General features: G+C 47.4%; 1 protein-coding gene across 7 annotated transcripts in view; it reads left to right on the top strand.

Annotated features, from left to right (window-relative positions):
- utrn (utrophin) overlaps positions 1-24,688 on the top strand; it is a 233,379-nt gene that overhangs the window by 169,477 nt on the left and 39,214 nt on the right. For all 7 annotated transcript variants that reach the window (XM_056294966.1, XM_056294968.1, XM_056294967.1 and 4 more), the window contains exons 58-64: positions 3,232-3,293; positions 4,184-4,258; positions 8,155-8,356; positions 8,914-8,999; positions 10,544-10,701; positions 19,872-20,038; positions 22,473-22,584. In XM_056294966.1, the coding sequence (XP_056150941.1) occupies positions 3,232-3,293; positions 4,184-4,258; positions 8,155-8,356; positions 8,914-8,999; positions 10,544-10,701; positions 19,872-20,038; positions 22,473-22,584 (862 nt within the window). The remainder of the gene's footprint in view (positions 1-3,231; positions 3,294-4,183; positions 4,259-8,154; positions 8,357-8,913; positions 9,000-10,543; positions 10,702-19,871; positions 20,039-22,472; positions 22,585-24,688) is intronic.

The following is a 24,688-nucleotide window of genomic DNA, read 5'->3' as shown; positions in this document are numbered from 1 at the left end:
CCAATTACCCCACTCTTCTGAGCCGTCCCGGTTGCTGCTCCACCCCCTCTGCCGATCCGGGGAGGGCTGCAGACTACCACATGCCTCCTCTGATACATGTGGACTCGCCAGCCTCTTCTTTTCTCCTGACAGTGAGGAGTTTCACCAGGGGGATGTATCACGTGGGAGGATCATGTTATTCCCCACAGCCGCCCCCCCCCCCCCCGAACAGGCGCCCCCGACCGACCAGAGGAGGCACTAGTGCAGTGACCAGTACACATACTGACATCTGGCTTCCCACCCGCAAACACAGCCAGCTGTATCTGTAGGGACGCCTGAGCAAGCCGGAGGTAACACGGAGATTCGAACTGGCGATCCCTGTGTTGGTAGGCAACGGAATAGACTGCTACATTACCCGGACGCCCTATTCCCCATTCTTTCATTTTCTCTTTTGCTTATTTCCCCACTGCTGATTTTCACTTGCTGTCATATCTAAAATGTAGCAGCTTTGTAGTATTTTATATGTCATCAGTCCATGGGTTCTTACACCTAAAGGAGAACGAAGAAGATTGTAAAGCACAGCAAAGACATGGCATTGAGGAGAGTTGAACCTGACGCTTCTGTTGTCCCCATTAGGGCATTCGTGAGTTGTGGATATAAACAGAAGTTGTTGAACCTGTCTGTTGATGGAAACACCGCTCGCCTCTTTGTATATGCCAGCAGTTGCATGTGTATATGTGTGTATAGGGTGTGTGTGGGTGTGCATGTGCTTGTGCATATTCACATTCTATGATGTCCCCCCTCCTACCCCCACAGTAGAGTGAAAACACTTTTTTTTATTCAGACAGCAGTTGGCAGGATGTTTGTCATTGGATAGTCATTGTGCCTGCTCCCAGCGGTGTAGTTATTTGTGAGCATGCTCATTTGTTCGCCTGCATGTGTACATGTATCTGTCACCCGTTCATGAAATAAAGTCTCGGTCCACAAGTACCCTGCCTGGGACTTATTGCAACCCACTCGAAGTCAGTCAGACACTTTGTTGGCTCACTGAAAAAGTACACGATCTCCTCAGCCTCCCTAGGGAGGCCCACTGTCATTAATAATGCAAACATACACTGATGAGCCAAAACATAATGACCACTCATAGGTGAACCCAATAATGTCGGATCATTTTCCAACAAGGGCACATGTCAAGGTCTGGGTAGATTAGATGGTAAGTGAACAATCAGTTCTTGTAGTTAATGTGATGCATGCAGGAGAAATGGGCAGGAGTAAAGACCTGAGCGACTTTGACAAGGGCCAAATTGTTATGGCCAGACGACTGGGTCAGAGCATCTCTTAAACGGCAAGGCTTGTGGGGTGCTCCCGGTCAGCAGTGCTGAGTACCTACTGACAGTGGTCCGAGGAGGGACAAACCGGCGACAAGGTGTTGGGCCCAAGGCTCATCAATGCACAAGGGCAACAAAGGCTATTCCGTCTGGTCCGAAAAGACAGAAAGTCTATTGTGGTGTAAGCTGCAGAAACTTTAGTGATGGTTACAGGAAGAATGTGTGACAACACGGTGCATTACACCTTGTTGCATATGGGCCTGCGAAGCCACAGACTGGTCAGAGTGCCCATGATGACCCATGTCCACCGATGAAAGCACCTACAATGAGAACGCAAGCATTGGAACTGGACCTTGGAGCAGCGGAAGGAGGTCGCCTGGTCCGATGAGTCCTGTTTTTTCTATTAGATCACATGGATGGCCACATACTACGTGTGTGCCATTTACCTGGGAAAGTGATGGCACCAGGATAAACTGTTGGAAGACAACAAGCCGATGGAGGCAGTGTGATGCTCTAGGCAATGTTCTGCTGGGAAACCTTGGGTCCTGCCATTCATGTGGATGTCAATTTGACACATACCACCTACCTAAACATCATTGCAGACCAGGTTCACTCCTTCATGACAATGGTATTCCCTGATGGCAGTGGCCCCTTTCAGCAGGATAATGCACCCTGCCACACTGCACACATTGTTCAGGAATGGTTTGAGGAACATGATGAAGTGTGCAAGGTGTTGCCCTGGCCTCCAAATTCTCCAGATCTCAGTTCAATTGAGCATCTGTGGGATGTGCTCGACCGACAAGTCCGATTCATGGCGGCTCCACCTCGCAACTTACAGGATTTGAAGGATCTGCTGCTTATGCTTTGGTGCCAGATACCAAAGGACACCTTCAGGCATCTTTTTGAGTCCATGCGGGTCAGCACTGTTTTGGCGGCACACAGAGGACCAACAGCATGTTAGACAGGTAGTCATAATGTTTTGGTTCATCAGTGAAATGAAGAAATGGGTAATCGGTCTTTTTGGCCAATGAATAGTGATAAGTGCCTTCAAACAAGAAGTCTTCTGCCAGCCACTTGCTCACCTGGGCTCACCATCAGTGCTCAACCTCCCCTTAATGTTGCAAGTGAGCAGAGAGCAAGCTGCTGCAGAACCACCAGGGAGGGTCGCCATTCAAAAAGAGATGCAAGCCTTTGAAAACCCTCTCTCAGAAAGTTTGCAGAACCCCTGAGATCATGGTATGACTGGTGATAGCAAGCCACAACACTCTCCCCATCCACACAGAGCAGCACAGACCGAGGCACTGATTAGACATATCTGGACCTCAGCTGCTCTCTCGGAATGCAGCAGGGTTCGATCTGCTTTGGGGTTGGCTGTATTTCTTTCTTTCGATTATTCATGTAAGCACTGGTCGTCGGGTTTTTTTTTTCATCAAGGCCACCTGGGAGCTTGTCTAAAGAGGGAATGCAAACTAGAGGGAGTTGAGAAATCAATATAGCCTCTTTCTTTATATTCATGTGGCATGGATCAAGCGTGGTAGACTGGGCCTAAGGAGCAGGCAAATCCTGTGGAGATCAGAGGGGTTCAAAGTGTGTTTGTTTTACACAGTATGTGTGTGCGTGTGTGTGTGTGTGTGTGTGTATGTGTGTGTGCTGGTGATACTTTCTTGCCTTGTCATTAGGAAGGCTTTGAAGTAGATTTGTGCACTCTAAAACTCTGGAGCCTCTGTCACTGACTTAGGCACAGTACCAAAATTCTTCTGGACTGATGCACAAGTCATATCTCAAGTGCGTGTAGTTTTCTTCTGTGTACGTTTCAGGTAGTTTGTGTGTATGCATGTGTGTGTGCGTGCGTGTGCGTGCGCGTCCATGTCCATTTGCTTGTCTGTGTTCCAACCATAATGAGTTTCCTCTGCTGTGGTTTCAGCCACCAGACACAAACGACCTGCTGGGACCATCCAAAGATGACAGAGCTCTACCAGTCACTAGGTAAGAAAAACACACACAAGGGCGTCCGGGTAGCATAACGGTCTATTCCGTTGCCTACCAACACGGGGATCGCTGGTTCGAATCCCCGTGTCGCCTCCAGCTTGGTTGTGCGTCCCTTCACACACAAGTGGCCGTGTCTGCGGGTGGGAAGCCGGATGTGGGTATATGTCCTGGTCGCTGCACTAGCGCCTCCTCTGGTCAGTCGGGGCGCCTGTTCGGGGGGGAGGAGAGCGGGGGGGGAATAGCGTGATCCTCACACGCGCTACGTCCCCCTGGCGAAACTCCTCACTGTCAGGTGAAAAGAAGCGGCTGGCGACGCCACATGTATTGGAGGAGGCATGTGGTAGTCTGCAGCCCTCCCCGGATCGGCAGAGGGGGTGGAGCAGCTACCGGGATGTCTCGGAAGAGTGGAGTAATTGGCTGAGTGCAACTAGGGAGAAAGTGGGGGGGGGCACACACGCATGCGGGCACATCTCTTCGCTTTCTCTTGTCTCGCTGCCTCTCTCCCTGTCCCTCCAACCAATCTATTTGCATGGCCGTGTCCCTCTGAGATGGCCAGTGTTTCTGCTCTTTAATAAGCAGCTGGATCAGTAATAAGCTGTGAAACTTCGGGAGTGTTTGTTGTAAGCCCTTGGCTCAACAAATAAGACAGAGTTGCGGGTTCCACCGAGACAGGACCCTCCAGTCTAATTACACAGTCCACAATAGCCCTCGCCTCGGTGGCCTCATACACATTCACATTTTTATCCCTTAAGAAGGAAGTCAGCTTTAGCTTCATTGAAGACCAAGGTCTCACCTGTTCTGACTTCCTGTCTGTTTCCTCCTATCTCTACCCCTTTCATTTCTCTCCATTTTTCGTCTCTCCCCCGCCCCCCCCCCCACACCTTCAGCTGACCTGAATAATGTGAGATTCTCCGCATACCGAACAGCCATGAAGATCCGCCGACTCCAGAAAGCACTGTGCTGTAAGTAAGACACACAACCACCATGATAACTTCTCTAATGGCACCCCCATCCCCTCCTCATTCATCCAGGTGCAGTGAAGGATGTTATAAGGACTTGATGCTGTGCCAGACACAATGCCAGAGCAGTGCAGGGACCAAGGATAGTTAGGCTTTAATATTACCCGTGCCATGTAAGAAAGAGCACGCATGTGCATCTTTGTGTGGTTTTGTATGTGCCGTCAAATCTGCAACACACCTGTGTGCACAGGTGTGTTTTTGTTGGTGACACACCACAAGATTTTTTTTGTTCCTTGAAATTAGAGCTTATTAAGCTTATTATCCTTTGTACTGGGTAGGTGGTTAATGATAGCTGTTTCTTCCACCACACACACACTGCAGGTGTTGCACACCCCCGCCCTCCAATTCACTTAGAAAGTGTGGCGGTAGCAAGTTTGCCATTCCATTCCATTATCCAAGCCGCTTAACCCAATCGGGGTCGTGGGATGCTGGAGCCTATCCCAGCAGACATTGGGCGGCAGGCGGGGAGACACCCTAGACAGGTCGCCAATCCATCACAGAGCCGACACATTCATGCCTAGAGACAATTTAGTACGGCCGATTCAGCTGACTACATGTCTTTGGACTGTGAGAGGAAACTGGAGCACCCGCAGGAAACCCAACCAGACACGGGAAGAACATACAAACTCCACACAGAGCACGACCTGGGATGACCCCCAAGGTTGGACAACACTGGGGTTCGAACCTAGGACCTTCTTGCTGTGGGTTAACCGCGCTAACCACTGCGTGTGGCCCTCTTAAAAATGTAAAAAGCAAATTTGCCTAATATCTAAATAGCAACAAACATGAAACGGCATCAAGCTATTCACATTACCATAGAAGCACACTGAGAATGGCGGTAATATACATGCTGCTGTTCCTGGGAAGTCTGTATGTGCAGAGGAGAGAAACAAAGTCTGGGTGTTTTTGAGTCAGTGAGCAAGTCAGTGAGTTGAATAAACAGGAGAGAAAGAATGCGGCACACCTCCTGTGTTTGGTGTGTGGTGGCCATGACTGTAGATGCATTTTATTCATGTTTGTATACACTTGCACGTGTGAGCCAATTGAATTGTGTGCATATGTATATCTGCATATTTTTGTGTTCACCCAGCATAAATTGCATTGTAGTGTTTGTCGGGGTATATGAGATTCAGTGAGTCAGATGTTTTAGCTTTCCGCGTCTCATATTGGCTCTCATATCTCACGCCCGTGTTTGTTTGTGACATATATTCATAAACCCATTGGATTTCGGCTCCGGGCACCTCAATTCAATTTCACCCATTAGATTAGCGCTATCGCAGCGCTGCACAGTAAGCACACACACACACATAAACGCAAAGGATAAGTAATTATTGGTTATTAGCCTGGATTCATCCTGTTTGCCAGAAGATCTGTGTGTGTGTGTGTGTGTGTGTGTATATGTGTGTGTGTGTCTGTCAGATAGGGGGAGAGTGGCACATGGAGACACACACACAGGACAGGGATACCAATAAATGGCTAATCAGGTTAAGTCTGTGCCAGGGGGTTTGGATGGCACAAATGAGCTTGCATGGCATCCTGCAATCATGCAACAGTCTCACAGCCTCATATTTGCCCCTGTTTGTGTGTGTGTGTGTGTGTGTGTGTGTGTGTGTGTGTGTGTAGCGCAAGAGAGAGAGGGAAGCAAAGTTTTGCTGTTTGTTGTTCACGGTTGACCTGCTGTACCCACTCCATGTGGATACAACCCAGTAATTACCTCTGCCCGGGGAACGCAAGGGGTGACTAGAGGAGATAGACAACCAAAGGCGGGTGAGAGAGACGGGCACAATGAGGAGGGCCGAGTGAGGGGGAGTGTGAGGAAGAGAAGAAAGGGGAGAAGGCTTGCAGGAAGGAGGAGAGCCAAAATGGAAAACGGAAGAATTCATTCAGAGTTTGTCAGAGCGAGCGAATGGTCGCTTGGGTTTCAGCAATCGGGAACAATTTATTGTTAATTCTATCATGTACTTCCATACACAAAAGAAACGAAATTTCGTTTCACCCAGCCCACAGCGGTGCAACACAAAAGATAAAAACACATATCCAAAATTACCAAAAACAGAGAGAACCAAGGGGGGGAGGGGGGACACAAGCCGCTCACAATACAGTCCATTTAGTGCAACAGTCCAAAAATTCTACTGGCAGGGCAGGCTAACCTGCCCTTAGCCTGCCCTGCTTCCGCGTCCTGTCAGACCACCCTCGTTGCTTCCTCTTCGAGCCCAGCTCCGGGCAGTGCCGTGGTCCTTGGGCCCACCGGACACAGCAGACCAGGCTCCCTCAGCCGATCCAACGCCAGTTCTCCCAGCCATTAAACGAAAAAAAAAAATCGAAGATCAAAACAAAAACTTCACACGATGACAAAATCAGACGTAGACATGGACAGAGACACTGCATTGTCGGTACTGGGTGGAGCCGCTGCAAACGTGAGTTCACGCCGCCATCTTCCCACACCGGGTTTGGTGTACACGATGCGGCTGTGGGCCCAAATTAGACTCTTGATGTCTGTCATCTGTCTAACGACTCTTGCCTTTCTTTTATATACTTTTACATGTAAAGAGAGGAAGGGAGAGCGAGCAATGAGAGAGGTGAAATGAGTGCTTGAGGTTGCATGAAAGTAGGACAGAAGAACACGGAGATCAGTGACTATTCTGCTAGTATAATATAAACACCAAAACTTACAGAACACACTTTTCTCTGTGTGTGTATAAGAGTGAGAGACCACATGGCAGTGTCTACACATAATTAGCTGCCAAAGGAGTCTCATTTTCAGTTCCAATTAGTGGGATTTGTCCTGACGCCTGTGAGTGTGTGTGCATGTGCACCCTTTGTTTGTGTGTGTGCAATTCCTGAGTTTATGCTGCCAATTCTTTTGTTCATATTGTCATCCCTACGGGCTTTATTAGCTGATGTGAATCAATACTCTCTCTCTCCATTATCTTTTGCCTCTGTCAACAGACAGACATAGATAAATGGTTAGAGGTTATGGGTGCTGTGAAATATATTTTACTGTAAGTGATGGCGAACGCCATGCTTTTCATGCCTTGTTGACAGGAGAGGATCACAGACTGATCGCTCCTCGGGCTGGGTAGCTGACACTTACTCTTTTGTGTTGAGAGTCCTTTTTTGTCTATTTTTATTGCCGTCTTCAGTCTGTTTTTATCTTCAGTTTTTATCTTATCTCCATTGCTTTTCCCCAGAGATATTTAAAGTTTTTTTTTTTTTTTTTTTTTTGGATTATTTTGGACAATTAGTCCGTCAGTCTGCGAGTTTGAAGTGTGCTGCCTCTGTGAATATGCTGTGCCATTTTCAGCTTGCCATCTGCAGTGTGCTGCTGCTGGTGAGAAAATGGGAACAAGCTGGACAGGAAGCTGCTGGTTCTAACTACCTGTGTTGGTTTCTCTCCCTCTCCCAATCCCTCTTTTATTCTTTTTTCCTCTTACTCACCTCCTCCTTCCTTCCTTTATCCATGCTTCTCCTCTTTCCTGCTCCCTCTTCCTCTCTGCCTCTCATCCTCACTCTTCCCCTCCATCGCTTCTCACGCTTTCTCTTACTCTTTTTTCCACCCCCCCATCTTTGCCTCGCCTACCCTCTGCATCTCTTCCCCCTTCTCTCCTTTCCTCTCATGTCTGCACATTTATCCTCCATCTGCCATCCATCCTTCTCTCTCTCTCTCTCTCTCTCTCTCTCTCTCTCTCTCTCTCTGTGTGTGTGTGTGTGTGTCTGTCTGTCTGTCTGTCTGTCTGTCTGTCTGTCTGTCTGTCTGTCTGTCTGTCTGTCTGTCTGTCTGTCTGTCTGTCTGTCTGTCTGTGTCGCCTTCTGGACCTCCCCACTGTCTCGTCCCACAGTGGACCTGTTGGACCTGAGCGTGGCCCAGAGCACCTTTGAGCAGCACAAGCTGACCAACAACAGCCAGCTGCTGTCCGTGCCAGACGTCATCAACTGCCTGACATCTATCTATGACGGCCTGGAGCAGGAGCACAAAGACCTGGTCAACGTGCCTCTCTGCGTAGACATGTGTCTCAACTGGCTGCTCAACGTCTATGACACGTATGTCTGTGTGTGTGTGCATGTGTGTGCTCAGTCTTCATCCTGAAACAGGTGCACACATGCTCAGGGGGTCATAATGGGGGGTGTTGGACCTTCAGTGTGAAAACGTGATTTCAGGCACATGCACAAACACACAATCCGTTTGTTACTAGGGTTCAACTGTAAACTCCATAACCATGTAACCTGTGTCTGCATGTATGGCTAGCAGTCCTCTCATACACACTCGCATCCTGTAGACACATACACACAAGAAGGGCATGCAGATTACATTGAACTCCTTTCTCCAGAAACACGTTAATTTTTTTGTCACCGTTGTCGTGTTAAATTACTTCACACCAGAACAGATCAAACATGCACACTTAAGAGTGCAGACGTATTATCTACAAGCATAAACACCGGTTCTAAATATGGCTGGCTTACCGCCACTCGAGGGCCTGTGTGTATATGAATGTGTGTGTGTTTGTCTTACTTAGAGCTGTGTGCATAAATAAACAAATATATATATATATATATATATATATGCATTCATGCACTTACATGTGTTCTGGCTCCTACAGCGGTCGGAGTGGGAAGATCCGTGTCCTGTCCATGAAGATAGGATTACTGTCTCTCTCCAAAGGACATCTGGAAGAGAAATACAAATGTAAGTGGTATTTATGAGTTCTGCTATCTGGAAGTGCATGCACACTTTACAACACCCCCCCACGCACACACACACCACCACCACCGTCATACACCCACACACACACACACACACACACACACACACACCAGCCCCCCTACCCTATACATGCCAGTACAACGCCAGCCTATTCTACACTACCCATTGATGCCTGCCCTCCTAGTAGTATTTATTCAGACAGTTGGAGGAGCAGGACGAAGGGTTATCTAATTGGATGAGAGACCGCCCACTTGTTTCCACGGTTCTTTATTTATTTCTTTTCTTTTATTCAGCATCTTCTTTTTTTTCTTTTTTTTTTCTTTTGGAGCAGTGGGGTTGGGAGAGTGGATATAGTTCCTGCCGTGCTGGGAGACGGCTGTCATTTTGGCTTTCTGTTCTTGTTCTGTCTCGCTATATCTCCCCGGCTGTCCCTCTCTGCACCATTGTTCCTATCTACCACCGCCACCTTCTCTTTCACCCGCTCTCTCTCACACATCCCTTTCTCCTCACCACATATACACACACACACACACACACACTCTCTCTCTCTCTCTCTCTCTCTCTCTCTCTCTTTCTCCCCTTTTTCCTCCTCCTATGAGGTGGACGCCATCTCTGAGCCTATTTGTTCCACTGGCAATTTCTATTAAGCTGAGAAGGAGATGGAGCATGCTTCATTGCGCCCCTCCTCCATCGGAGTCTTGTTGGCCCGGAGGTCCATGTGTGGAGCCATGCTGCAGGCCACACTCACACACATACACACACACTCCGACAGATAACAAAATAAGCCATGTCAAAAGTGTTGAAATGGTAAGGATGGTGGAAGTCTGCTGTATGCAGTGGAAGACATGGGTTTTACCAAGCAAGGGAAGACAGGTAGTTTCTGTATGGGAGGGGCCAAAAATACACACAATTTCATAGTACTACCATTATCCTGCTGTGCATACTATGATGCACAAGCACACACACAAATACAAAGTATCACAGAATGCGCCAGCACCACCTCCCACCTCGTGCATAACAGGAGCTGGCATCAGGACCGGGCCTCATGCAGAGATCAAAGTCAGCAGCAAGCAGAAACGGACAGAACTGCCATGCTTCACCCCATCACCGTTTCGCTCCTCATCCCCTTCTTTTGGTCGGTCTGTGCAGTCAGCTGAAGCTTTGCCAGCCCTCATCTGGGCTGTCTGCTGTGGGTCAAGCGGTGTTTTTACAACTTCATCTGGAAAATATCACAACATTTTTGTTAACCTAAACCACGCATGGTCAAGCTGACCTCCGCGTACCGCCCAGTTGGTCTCCTTCGGAGTGGTGTTGAGTGAGAGAAGTCTGCAAGAACAGAAAAATTTTAAGATGAAACTTTTTTTTCCAACTTGTCTCCTCCCCTCATCTGTCTCCTGCCGCCCCGTCTACTTCCCACTTCTCTGTGTCTCTGCCTGCCTGTCTGTCTATCTGTCAATCAATTCATCTTCTTCTTTTTATGCTTTCTGATCTCACTAACCTCCACCCCCTGCCCTCTCTCTGTCCAGACCTGTTCAGCCAGGTGGCATCGGCTGGTGACACTTGTGACCAGAGACAGCTGGGCCTGCTGCTTCACGACGCCATCCAGATCCCCAGGCAGCTGGGCGAGGTGGCTGCCTTCGGGGGCTCCAACATTGAACCCAGCGTCCGCAGCTGCTTCCAGCATGTACGTATGACGTGGACCAGTGGTATTCAACCGCGTACCATGAAGGGCCTTGTGCATGCAGGCATTCTTTCTAGCCTACCACTCCACCAACACGATTTCACTGATTACACATTTTAAACCAGATGGGGGAGGACCAAATAGTAAAATCAGATGGTGTAGTTTTAGGTTGGAAAGAAAACCTGAATGCACATGGCTCTCCATGGCACATTATTAGTACCACTACCCTAGACCACCACACACACACACACACACACACACACACACACACAAACCAAAGTATGCACCAACATTTGCCCCATTACCTTGTCAGCACATTTCTTTCAGTGATTTACCACAGTGAACTGTAACTGTGTTCAGTTACTTGAAATAAATATAAATGCACTAGTAAGTGCTACAGGAAAAACAAAACAAAACAGGATGTTCACTTGAATGCAAAAGAGGTGGAAAGTGTCAGATTCCACAGGGATTGTTGGAATGGGAAAATATTTGTTTGATTTTGGGATTATAGACACACACTTATTTTGCACAGCTTCAAAATAATGGAAGTGTTTGGCACATTTTAAAAAATGTCCTGAGCGTCCGGGTAGCGTAGCGGTCTATTCCGTTGCCTACCAACACGGGGATCGCCGGTTCGAATCCCCGTGTTGCCTCCAGCTTGGTCGGGCGTCCCTGCAGAAATAATAGGCTGTGTCTGCGGGTGGGAAGCCGGACGTGGGTATGTTTCCTGGTCGTTGCACTAGCGCCTCCTCTGTCGGTCAGGGCACCTGTTCGGGGGGGGGGATACCATGACTCGCTGACGCGCTACGTCCCCCTGGTGAAACTCCTCACTGTCAAGTGAAAAGAAGCGGCTAGCGACTCCACATGTATCGGAGGAGGCATGTGGTAGTCTGCAGAGGGGGTGGAGCAGCGGCTGGGATGGCTCGGAAGAGTGGGGTAATTGGCCAGTACAGTTGGGGAGAAAAAGGGGAACCCCCCCAAAAAAAGTCCCTTTGAGCTTTGTTTTTAGTAGTTGTTGGAGACGAGGATATATAAAAACAGCCAGAAGTAATTAATGGTGTAACAATATTCCAGCTCATCTCAATTGAGATTACACTTATATATCACAGTTGCAGATCACAATTTTCTAGCTGGTCATCTTGAGTCCTTAATAAATTAGGTTCAAATGTAAACTTCCTAACCATTTTTGTCATCATCATCAGCTCCTCTACTTTCTTCAGCCCTCTAACCCATCCTTCGCTCAGCCCTGGGAGATTGTCTTAATAACCAAGCTCCACTGACCAACCATGAAGGCTTCCTGTGCCTGCACACTTCTGCTGTCTGTCCCCCAGTGTTTTATAGTTGCCAGCCAGCCACTCTCCCTGGGTTTATCTCTGAACGTCACTGGCATTTAATGATGTCTTCATCCCCCGAGATCACTTTTTCATTTTTCTCACTTTTTCTCCCCTGACTCATGCTTCGGCAGCCATAAATTGAAGGCGAGACATTAAAATTAGGAAGCTATAACTTCCACCAATTGCCATGCTCCACCTCCCAAAATAGCAGCTATTGGAGCGTGGCCGACTTAGAAGTTTTACCAACTGCTTTACCACTCAACATCATAAATGTGGTCCACTTTCTTTCTGTCTGTCAGCTTCTCTGTCTGTCGATTTGTCATTTATATCCTTTCTCCCTTCCTCACATCTAACAGTAATTTGGATCGTGCCTTTACTGTGGCCTAATCCTCTTTCTACAGTGCATCCCATTTCAGCACTTTAGTACACACTTACTGCAGGACACAAACAAATGCACACTTCACACACATCTACACACACTCGATTATGAATTTCACTACACTGCAAGTGCCTTTGTCATTGAGGCACTAAACCGGATAGACCGGGAAGTGAACACACACACACACACACACACACACACACAATGCACTCTGTGCCACCTGTGAGTCAGTCTGACCTGCCTGTGTCAGTGGAGTCACTCAGTCCATTTGGTTTAATGGGCTTGTGATGAACGAGTTGGTTGCCCATAAATACGGCCTCTTTCACCGATCCCCTGTCATTTTCTGTCATTTAGCCATCCATCCTTCGGTCCTCTCATCCGTCCATCTATCCCTACCCAGAAGTAATTAATGTGTTAGTGCCATAACTCTGCTGTCAGGGAGGACGGGGTGGGGTGAGGGAGGGTAAGAGCCACATCAGGAAAGGGAGACTTGGACAAATAACAGTGCATAGGAAAGGCAGAACAGGATGGGGTGAAGGACTGGGAGAAAGGGGAACAGTGCTTCTCAGAAAAACCTCCTAAATGGTTTCGGGTTCAAAAATCTGGAGTTTTTGCATTTACATTGAATGCACATACTTTTCTTTCAATGTCCTCCTTGAGACTTCCCCGGTAGCGTTTACTCGTCTTCTCCCAATTCATTTTCAATTTTGTGCATGATGATACTGTTTTGCAGGTTTGTTTCTCAGTTCTCTTTTTTTCTGGTTCATAAATTCATAAGTGTTCATTAATTCTAACAGGATCGTCAAAGACCACGTTAGCAATATTTAGTTTGATTTTTGGGAGCAGGCGGTACTAATTATGCTGCCTAATTAGCAGCATTACAAAAAGCCTGGACACACACAAAGCTTCAAGACTCCAGTAAGGATGCACATAAATCAATACACTGTAGGGGCGTCTGTTGTTGATGACGTGCTGTTCTTCAACTTGTTGTATGTGCACTGTTACTTACATGTGTTACTCACTTACTCACTCCTGTTCAGCAGCTCCATTGGCTCCCTGTTAAATATCGTATTGACTTCAAGATCCTGCTTCACACCTTTAAGGCCCTTCGTAACCTAGCTCCTTCATATCTTTCTGAACTCCTTCATATCCACACGCCCTCCCGCACTCTCACATCCTCTTCTGCTCTGCAACTCACTACACCATCGGCCCGCTTGACTACCATGGGGTCTAGAGCCTTCAGTCATTCTGCCCCCCCGCCTATGGACCTCTCTCCCACAAGACATTCACAATATTGACTCTCTTTCAGCCTTCAAATCCCATCTCAAAACGTACCTTTTCAAACTGGCATATTCAGTCTGATCCACGCTTCACTGAGTTTTGTGCAGATGACGATTTTATACTTATCTATTGTGTTAACATTTATTGTCTACCCTGCTTTGTTTTGATTTTATGCTGTCTGATATAGTGCTGCTTGTATTGTTTTTTTAACTGTGTTCTGTAAGGTGTCCTTGAGTGCTCTGAAAGGCGCCCACAAATAAAATGTATTATTATTATGATTATTATGTGAGTGAAGTTGGACCGCAGCTAAAAGTTTCCCCAGTTCGGGCAATTGTAATCCACATTTCTCTGTGTCTCTGCTCTCGGTGTTGGTGCCTTTATAATGGTGACCCCGATGACTGTTTGAATCATTCCCGAGTGTTTATTTTTGTCTTCGCAAGTTTGGCAACTATTGCCATTGCTTTTAAGCGAGGGGAGTTTTGTGAGGGACATGCCGCTGTGTGGTTTTCCTATGCGGAGACTCAGTTTGCGATCAGGAAGATCAAGAAATATTATTATGTTGTCGTGGTCCTGGGAAGCTCCACCGCAGTCAGGATGGTGAGTCCCCTGCAAAATCCTCTGGCAGCAAACAAGCATGACAGTCTTAAAGAACTTTCGTCAGAAACTTTCAAGCTTACCACTTCCGAACGTGTTCGTGATTTGCTCTAATTGGTTTAGGCGACATGAAGCCATCGGCAGGAAGCCACTGCTACACAGTGTACAAAAGCCCGGTGGCGGTTGGCGCTAATGCATTGACTAGCGTCGCTTAAATGAGGCTAAAACCCCGGACCGCTACCCAGTTCCCTACATTCAGGATTATTAAGCCCGGTTGGCTGGGATAGTCATCTTTTCAAAGGTGGACCTTGTCCGCCATTACCACCAGGTCCTGGTGCATCCACAGGATATTCCCATGACCCCTTTTTGGTTGTTGTGAGTTCCTGTGTATGCCTTTGGCCTACAAAAAATATAACGTAGATTTTCCAATGGCTGATGGACAGTGTTTTGTATGACTTGCCATTCCTTTTTGTTTGACGACATCTTGGTGGTAGGCACATCCAGGGATGAATACTTGTTGCACCTCAGGGTCCTGTTCAAGTGGCTTAAGGATCCCGGGTTGATCATCAACCCAGCGAAGTGCCAGTTTGGGTTGTTCTCCATCAATAAACCTGGCCACCATGTCACGAGTGAGGGGGGCAGTTCCCCTGGCTCTTAAAATGGAGGTGATCTGTTGGTTCCCACAGCTAGTCACCACTGAGGCGCTTCAGAAGTTTTTGGGCATAGTGAATTTCTATCACCGTTTTGTGGACCACAAGTCTCTGACTGTTCCCATGGCCAAGGCGTCTGAGCCATGGTCAGCCCGGCAGCAGCGTAAGCTCTCCTTCATTTCAGAGTTTACAATGGACATTAGTCATGCAGTGGGGAGAAATAATTGGGTGGCAGACTGTCTCTCTTGCTATTTCGCTAGGGCAATGCACCTTCGAGTGGATTATGTCTGCTGTGTGTGCCTGTGTATCAGGCACACGATGCTGACATGGGCATATAGGACAGCCATCAGTGGTCTGCATCTAACAGATGTTCCTTTCAGTGGCACCCTGCTTTGTGACATTTCACAGACCTGCCCAGGCCTATTGTGCCAACTGGTTGGCACAGGCAGGTGTTTGATGCTATATAGAACCTATCCCAACCTGGCAGGAAAGCGTCGCAGAAGCTGGTAGTGGCAAAGTTTGTCTGACATGTGCTCAAAAAGGACGTTTATGACTGGGCCGCTGCCTGCATCGAATGCCAGTGGGCTAAAGTGCACCGCTACTCAAAAGCCCCACTGGAAACTTTTGAAGTACTGGAGAGATGTTTTGACCACATGCATGTGAATTTGGTGGGCCCCTTTCCTCCCTCACGAGGGTTAACACACCTCACAATTGTAGCCTGCACAACCCAGTGGCCCGAGGCTGTCATGTTCGAGTCCACTTCTACCGCCAATGTAGCCTGGGTGTTCCTGGGCATGTGGGTCACCACATTTTGCATCCCTTCTGACATCACATCAGACCATGGCTTGCAGTTCACATCAGGGCTATGGAACACTGTTGCCAGCAGCTTTGCGGTGAAGGTACACTGCACCATGACCTATCACCCCCAGGCTCTAACAGACTGTGTGAGCGCTTTCATGGCTCTCTGAAGGCTGTGCTTCAGGCCAGCCTCCAAGACTATCTGGGAGGACCTTTGTTCTTCCACTGCTGAGTTGGTTTACAGACAACCCCTGCATGTGGCTGGTGATTTCCTGCCCAACACAACTTGCTGTTGTGGGCTGGCCAGCAGCAGCAGCACGCACACCTCAACAGTGCCCAGGTTTTTGTACTAATGCTCACCTCACTGCATGATTTTCTTCTTTCACATCTCCTGCCCGGATTGAGAGACAGTGTATGTGTTTGTTTGTCACAGTGTTCACCATGGCCCCTTGCAGCCTCCTTACGATGGGCCATTCCGGGTGCTGGAGCCAAGGGGCAAGTTCTTCATCCTCAACATTGGAGGCAAACTGGACCGGGTGTCAGTGGACAGCCTTAAGCCTTCCCACTTGGATTTGTACATTCCACTGGGCAACCCCACTGGAATGTCCACAGTCAGAGGGCAACCCCATGGTGGAGAGATTGAGAATCCAGTGGCAGTAGGGTTAGGAGCTCAATCAGGCAGGGGAGGGGCGGGTAGGGAGTAGTTCTAGGTAAAAGACGACAGCCATCCATAAAAAGCTTGGCATTAAAATCAGGGCAATCCATTGTTATAAGAAGTTCATTCATTCATTCATCATCAGCCGCTTCTCTGGGGTCGGGTCGCGGTGGCAGCAAGCTAAGTAGGGCACGCCAGACGTCCCTCTCCCCAGCAACGCCCTCCAGCTCCTCCTGGGGTGTTCCCAGGCCAGATTGGACATGTAGTCCCTCCAGCGAGTTCTGGGTCTACCCTGGGGTCTCCTCCCAGTTGGCCGTGCCCGGTAAACCTCCAAAGGAAGGCGCCCAGGAGGCATCCTAATCAGATGCCCGAACCACCTCAACTGGCTCGGAGCAGTAATAAGAAGTTATAATAACAATAAATCGTAAGAAGAAGAATAAGAAGAAGAATTGTAATAAGTGCAAAAAAAGCAAAAACAAATAAAGGACCTATCCTATGAATTAGCATAGATAAAATTTTAAAATATAAAAGATAAAATCACAGAACAAAACAATTTTCCCTGGAGAGAAGCAGCAGCCAACTCGCTCCAGCGTACTCTCTCCCACCCCGGTTTCAAGACGAAAAGAAGATTGTAATTGTTGTTTCTAATGAAATCTAGGTTAGCTTGAAAGCTAGGTTAGGTTAAGTTACAGAAATAAATAGGACAGGATATCAAACCTCAGTAGCCTATGTTTTGAGCGCCAGTGTTATGCCAAATTTTTCCTTCCCACCGAGAAGTGCACACACTCTGCAGATTTGTTGGATGTGTGTGGCTGTGTTTAGTCATGGGAGTACTCAGGTTAAAGTTAGAGAAAAAATCTGTGACTGTTAATTATATTTTTCTGATGTGGGGCTGTTTTTAGCTCTGTCCAGCACAGTGATGGTTGTTTAATCAAGCTGCGTGAAATGACACTAAATGCATACATATCTGACAAATTTGTGGGGTGGATGCATTTCCTGGCAGGGATGTGAAACTGCATAACACCTGTACTTGACAGATCATTTTAGAAAGCAGAAATTTCATCTGTTTAACCAATCCAATATGTAATAAAGCCTTGGCGATAAATTTCAAATGACAACCACCCCTAGAAATAACCACAGCTGTTTGTCACTGATGTCTGAAATAATGCAATGACTTGAAATTTAATCTCCATAATTAAAATGAAGACGATAACGGTGTTCTTTGATAAAAGGCCTAGTATAGAGGAAGAAAGACAGAGGAGACAGACTATTTTATTTTGTCATCTATTTTCACGTCTTCAGTCAGTAACTCAGTGAAATGTGCACAGAAAGATTGCACAATCTGCAGCTGCGTTTTATGTTGATTCTGTGCCAAAATAAAAACTGTCATTTGTCACAACCTTTATTTTTCATCTTTTTGTTCCATCTTGGTATAAAATTTATATATAAAATCCAGCCTTTTTTGTTTTTACCCCCCTTTTTCTCCCCAATTGTATCCAGCCAGTTACCCCACTCTTCCAAGCCGTCCCGATTGCTACTCCACCCCCTCTGCCGATCCGGGGAGGGCTGCAGACTACCACATGCCTCCTCCGATACATGTGGAGTCACCAGCCGCTTCTTTTCACCTGACAGTGAGGAGTTTCACCAGGGGGACGTAGTGCATGGGAGGATCACGCTATTCCCCCCCGCTCCCCCTCCCCCCCTACAGGCGCCCCGACCGACCAGAGGAGGCGCTAGTGCAGTGATCAGGACACATACCCACATCCAGCTTCCCACCCGCAGACACATCTCTGTAGGGAAGCCCGACTAAGCCGGAAGTAACACAGGGATTCGAACCGGCGATCCTCATGTTGGTAGGCCAACGGAATAGACTGTTACGCTACCTGGATGCTCCCATTCTCCAGCCTTTTGACACATTTGTCTCAAAAAAACCCAGGGAAACCCTGGTTATGTCTTTTGTTGATGACGTGCTGTTGCGTGACTCGGTGTGTGTGTGCTATTACTTACATATGAGTGAAGTTGGACTGTGATTAAAAGGTTCCCCAGTTCAGGAAGTTGTAATCCACATTTCTGTGTCTGTCTGCTTCCTGTGTTGACTTCATTACAACACACAGGGATACGAGTGAGCTCTGAGTCATTCCCTCCTCTTCCATTTTTTAAACCCTACTTTGGTATGCCTGCTATTGGATGGACAGCTGGATCCATTTTTTACTTGCCGCCCTTTCGCAGAGGGAAAATGGAAAGGTTTGTCAGTCAGGCACTTGTTCAACAACAGCTTCCTCAGTGGATGGTGCATAGCTTATGCCCGATTTTGTATGTCTCATTATGATCAATGAAAAACTAAAGCGCCTCCTGAATAATATATATTAGTGAGCGGGTTTTTTTTATTGTCTCTCGATGTTGTCTTTCGTGTTTCTGTCATTTCTCATCGTTTCCTTACACATGCTTTTTTTCTTAATTCAGAGGGAGAACTGGTTTATCTGCAGTTGGGGGCAAATAACTGGAGGATGGATGGATGGCTGGATAGATTGATTGATTAATTGATCTTTACCACAACCAGTATATCAAGTACTGCTATCTAACAGCATAATGACAAAAACAAAACATAAGACACATGTACTATCACATCTCTAAATGCGAAAACACAGCGAAGCAGCCAAAAGTGCAGCAGATTTTCTAACCAATGAAAAAAATCCCTTAGAGCACCAGTGAAGATAAGGAGTTTATAAGCGTTTTTGTTGCCCGGCACCATGACTGTAGGGCTGTAGACACAGGGGCAGTAATATTTTAAAAACCAATTAAGTTTTATTGTCACATATTTCATCCACTGAATCTGAATAAAAAAAGACGCTCGTGAAAGTTTAGACTTACGGTGTCTGGAGCCGTGGCGGTCTATTCCATTACCTACCACCATGGGGCTCGCTGGTTCGAATCCCCGTGTTGCCTCTGGCTTGGTCAGGCATCCCTACAGACACAATTGGCTGTGTCTGCCGGTGGGAAGCCGGAATGTGTCCTGGTTGCTGCACTAGCGCCTCCTCTGGTCGGAGGGGGAGGGGAACTGGGGGGAATAGCGTGATTTTCTCACATGCTACGTCCCCCTGGTGAAACTCCTCACTGTCAGGTGAAAAGAAGCGGCTGGTGACTCCACATGTATCGGAGGAGGCATGTGGTTGTCTGTAGCCCTCCCCGGATTGGCAGAGGGGGTGGAGCAGTGACCGGGACGGCTTGGAAGAGTGGGGTAATTGGCCAAGTACAACTGGGGAGGAAAGGGGGGGGGGATGCAAAAAAAAAAGAAGTTTAGATTTGGATGGCAGTTCAAGCCAATGTGTAAAAGGGAATCATCACTTCAACATGTATTCTCATCTTAAAAGGGTCTGCATATTTATTAGGCCCAAGAAACAAGTGAGGGTTTGAAAACTTATTTCCCGTCACGTCTGACACTGCACTTCTCATTTTTTGTCCTACCCCGTTTTTTACCCCAGGTGACCAATAAGGTGGAGCTGGAGCCCAGGCAGTTTATTGATTGGATGCGTCTGGAGCCCCAGTCCATGGTTTGGCTTCCGGTTCTGCACAGAGTGGCTGCTGCTGAAACGGCCAAGCACCAAGCCAAGTGTAACATATGCAAGGAGTGTCCCATCGTCGGCTTCAGGTACAAACACACACTTACCGAGCTCAGAAGAACGGCGCCGACCTCGTTGGTATTTACCCCTGACGTATCTGTTCGTGAACCTCTCACCTCTTCGGCACACAGGCTCACGCACACAGGCTCACACACACACCTGCGTGCAAGCAAAACCAAAGACAACCACACGTATACAAAACAACACGTTCACAAAGTGTGCGTATACACCCAGGACAAGACCGCCAGACACACAGCGTGCCATTGTTCTGTGCAGCGCTCTCCAGTTTGAGGCAAAAGGGCAGAGCTGCTCTGGGGGCCAGGCATTTATCTAAATGTCAGCTGCAGATACACCACTGACTAAATACCATCTGAAGGTTTGCCTCAGCACATAAACAAACACGCGAGCTCAGACTCCAAGAGGCGTCGGTTAGACAAACGCCAAATAACAGACCACCCTTTGATACAGCGGAAGCTCAACAGACGCAAAAGCAAGCGAACACCAACACACACCTGAACACATACGCAACATACACATTACCCACTTTGTCCCTTATCGCCACTTAATTATTTGTTGTTCACATTTTACATCCACCAATTAGGGTTCTTTTTTTGTTTTTGTTATTGATGTTTTTTCCCCCTTTTTCGCTGCTTATACTTGGCCAATTACCCTACTCTTCCAAGCCATCCCGGTCTCTGTTCCACCCCCTCTGCCGATCTGGGGAGGGCTGCAGACTCCCACATGCCTCCTCCGACACACATGGAGTCGCCAGCCGCTCCTTTTCACCTGACAGTGAGAGTTTCGCCAGGGGGATGTAGCGCGTGGGAGGATCACGGTATTCCCCCCAGTCCTTCCCGCCCGAACAGGTGCCCCGACCAACCAGAGGAAGCGCTAGTGCAGCGACCAGGACACATACCCACATCTTGCTCCCCACCCTCAGACACTGCCAATTGTGTTTGTAGGGACGCCCGACCAAGCCGTAGGTAACGCGGGGATTCGACCCGGCGGTCCCGTGTTGGTAGGCAACGGAATAGACCGCTACGCTACCCGGACACATCCACCAATCAGGTCCCGCTGAGTTGTAAAAGAACATTTCCCTGAGTGTCGCCAGACACAAAGAAAACTCCACGGCACTTGAGAATGTTCAGCACTGCAGTGCAGCAGCAGGGAGTGCCGGTGGTTAACAGCTGGTTGATTAATTTAATAGATTGTAGAAAATAAATGAATTTGAACCTCGGTGGAAAACAAAGTAAAGCAGTGGTGCTTGTTGTGATATGGAGTGCAAGTAAAATAATGAACAAGAGACATAACACTGAGCAAAAAACAAAACAAAACAAAAAAAACCTCTGATGTAGTATCCACAAGCACTACATTAGCCCAAGGGAAGGATATGACGGAGGAACCCGCACCAATATACCCATCATAAAGTTTTCATGTTCAAGTTTTGCTGTGGATTTTTTTTTCTTTTCTCCAGCGGACAAAGAACAGCAGTGATGGGAGTTGACCGAAAACATTGTCCCTTTGAGACGTCATACTTCACCAGTTGGAAGACAGATACAATGAGTTGTTTGACAGAGCACAAGTCACCCGAGCTCTGTCAGTGATCGATGATGTGGTGGGGTGGTGGTGGGGTTTGAGGTCAGAAAATGCAAAGCAAGCTTCTTATGTACTCTGGAGATCTGTCCAAAATCACGGCATGGCTCGGATGTTCCCCGATCAACTCTAGACTTCAAATGCCGGATGTTGTACCAAATAAGAAATTGTTAATTAGCGGCTGAACCTCATCTTCGTGTCTCCCCCTTTGAAGGTGAATCAGATGGATCTCCTTGTAGTAATATGCTACATGTCGGCAGGTAATGGTGTGTTTGACGTGCCGGTGTGCTGTGCATTGTTGCAGCCTGTGATATATGGCTGCCTCTCGTAGCTCATCAGTCAGCTAACCTTGAAAATTCTCAAGCGGAAGAAGAGATAAAAGACTCCAGCTATTATGTCTGAATGGCTCCTGTCTCAATCTAGCTGTTAAACGGTCCACTGGCTGCTGTTGGTGGGGACACTGACGCGGCAGTTTAGTCTGGCCGGAAATATAGGTATCAGTCAGACTGTCAGTATGTATGTTCAGAAGGATGGCGTGTGTGTGTGTGTGTGTGTGTGTGTGAGGGAGAGAGAGAGAGAGAGAGAGAGAGAGAGAGAGAGAGAGAGAGAGAGAGAAAGAGAGAGAGAAGATTACTCGCCAGTGTTGATGATGATGATGGTGGAAATCAAAAGCTTCTGCTAAGACTCTAGGTTTGACAAGTTAACAGTATGCAAACAAACACACGTCCACATGGATTTCAGGACACTGAAGTGAAATGTACTGCCTCTGCTGCTGTTTTTATTCCTTCCTGCTTCTTATTTTACTGCGACTCTCCCCCCCCTTTCCCTCTCCCACTCCCACCCCCTTTCTCTCTCTCTTTCTCTCTCTAGATATCGCAGTCTGAAGCACTTTAACTATGACGTGTGTCAAAGTTGCTTCTTCTCCGGGCGCACTGCCAAGGGCCACAAGCTCAACTACCCCATGGTGGAATACTGCACACCGGTGACTACACAACACACACACACACACACACACACACTCATCGTGGCTCTACCCATATCTCTATTTCACATGCTAATGCATTTCACTCATCCATTAAATGAAATAACGGCATACACACACACACACCCCTTCTGTTATCCCTTATCCCCGGCGTTCATTAAGGCTTTCTCTTCTAATGTTGAGTAAACCCCTGAGTTCTGCCTCTCCCTCCCTCTGAATATATATTCGCAGGCTTTCCCTGCACATCTGGGGTATTGTAAACTCTCATAGCCCCAGTTACACACTAACACAAAGACAGATTATGTATTTTAGCTGCAGTATTATGTGGCATTTAAAACCTCTTGTTTTTTTTTTAATTTGGTCATATTGTTTTATGGTTTGCGTTACAGCTGGGTTCATAAGAGTTTTCTTAAGTGTGCATTAAGGAAACACAAGTTTCCTGTCTACTGCATGATGACTGACTTAATCAGGCCCAGACCAGACCAGTGTCATGGAAAACCCAGTAAAACCGAGATCAGTAAAATCATTCAAACATGCACACGTATACCTTCTCCCTTGTCTCTCAGTTTGTCCTCCCGTGTACCGGAGGTGATTTTACCAAATTGTGCACCTGCCAGCTCGCTCGGCAAATTCCTGTCCTAAAGTGGTTTCACATGAACAAATAGAGAATACTTTGAATCTTTGAGCTGTTTCATAATTTGCTGCCTGAAAGCAATATCTTGTCTTACTACCACTGAGAGAGAGAGATGCTGGGAGGAGGTGTAGGGGGAGACTGTACAGAAGATGAACCTTTTTCTCGCTCTCATACACACTTTCTCATAGTCTCTCTCTCTCACTCACACTGTCTCTCTTCCACTCTCTCTCTCACACACACTCTCTCTCTCTAGCACACTCTTGGGGCCAGGCTTTGGCAATTTTGGTAAGAGTCAAACTGCGGGCAAATTGGCTGAAATGCGTTTCTTGTTTCAGTCTTTTAATCTGGTTTTTCAATCTGCAAATTGGATAGATATTGACTTCAGGCTGCTGAAGGAAGTACCAATCCCCCTGCCCAGAGTTTAAATACCTGGCAGTTTCTCGTCTCCACTTTGAAACATTATGTTACACTCGGCTATACGGCGGCAAGCTAAAGCACAGGCCTGTCAAGTGCCGTCTGGTGAATGTGTGCCAGCGGCGGGGAATGTTGGTCTCACACCAGCTTCATTAAATACAAAAAGATGCGTTTAGCATTTGCCTCAGCAGTACTGCAGCCGCAGATTTGGCCATCAATTTATCTAAAAAAAAAACAATGGCATATCCCCCCCCCCTTTTTTTTTTCCTCCCCAATTGTATCTGCCCAATTATCCCACTCTTCCGAGCCGTCTTGGCTGCTGCTCCACCCCCTCTGCCGATCCGGGGAGGGCTGCAGACTACCACATGCCTCCCTCTGATACATGTGGAGTCGCCAGTCACTTCTTTTCACCTGACAATGAGGGGTTTCACCAGGGGGACGTAGTACGTTGGAGGATCACGCTCTCCCCGCAGTTCCCCCTCCCGCCGAACAGGCGCCCTGACTGACCAGAGGAGGCACTAGTGCAGTGACCAGGACACATACCTACATCCGGCTTCCCACCCGCAGACACAGCCAGTTGTGTCTGTCGGACGCCCAACCAAGCAGGAGGCAACATGGGGATTCGAACCGGGATCCCCGTGTTGGTAGGCAATGGAATAGACCGCTACGCTACCCGGACGCCCAATGGCATACTTTTTATGAGTTTTGTGGTATTGCAATACAGTAGATGTCTTCCCCCCCAAATCACTCTGACGACAAAGGTTTTTTTTTATTGTGCAGAAAATCCAATGGGAACACTTTAAATTTTTTGCTCTCCATTGATCATGTTAGCTTCCTTTAATTCCATTTGTTGAACCACGAGAGTTTTATTGCCATTTATTAGTCGCTAGGTTATTTCCTCAGTGGGAAACAAACACAAAAATAATGACACATTCAGTGGTATTTTTTTCTTTCTGAGCTGGAAAAGCAGATTTGTTTCAGATTTAAGCCAGTGATAATGATGGAAGATGTCAAAAAAAAAGTATTTTTATATTTATTCATTTGTTTGTATTGTCG

The sequence above is a fragment of the Lampris incognitus genome, chromosome 15, assembly GCF_029633865.1.
Source record: "Lampris incognitus isolate fLamInc1 chromosome 15, fLamInc1.hap2, whole genome shotgun sequence".
Taxonomy (NCBI): Eukaryota; Metazoa; Chordata; class Actinopteri; order Lampriformes; family Lampridae; genus Lampris; species Lampris incognitus.
Note: the sequence above shows the minus strand (reverse complement) of the source record. Positions and strands in the feature narration are given on the sequence as shown.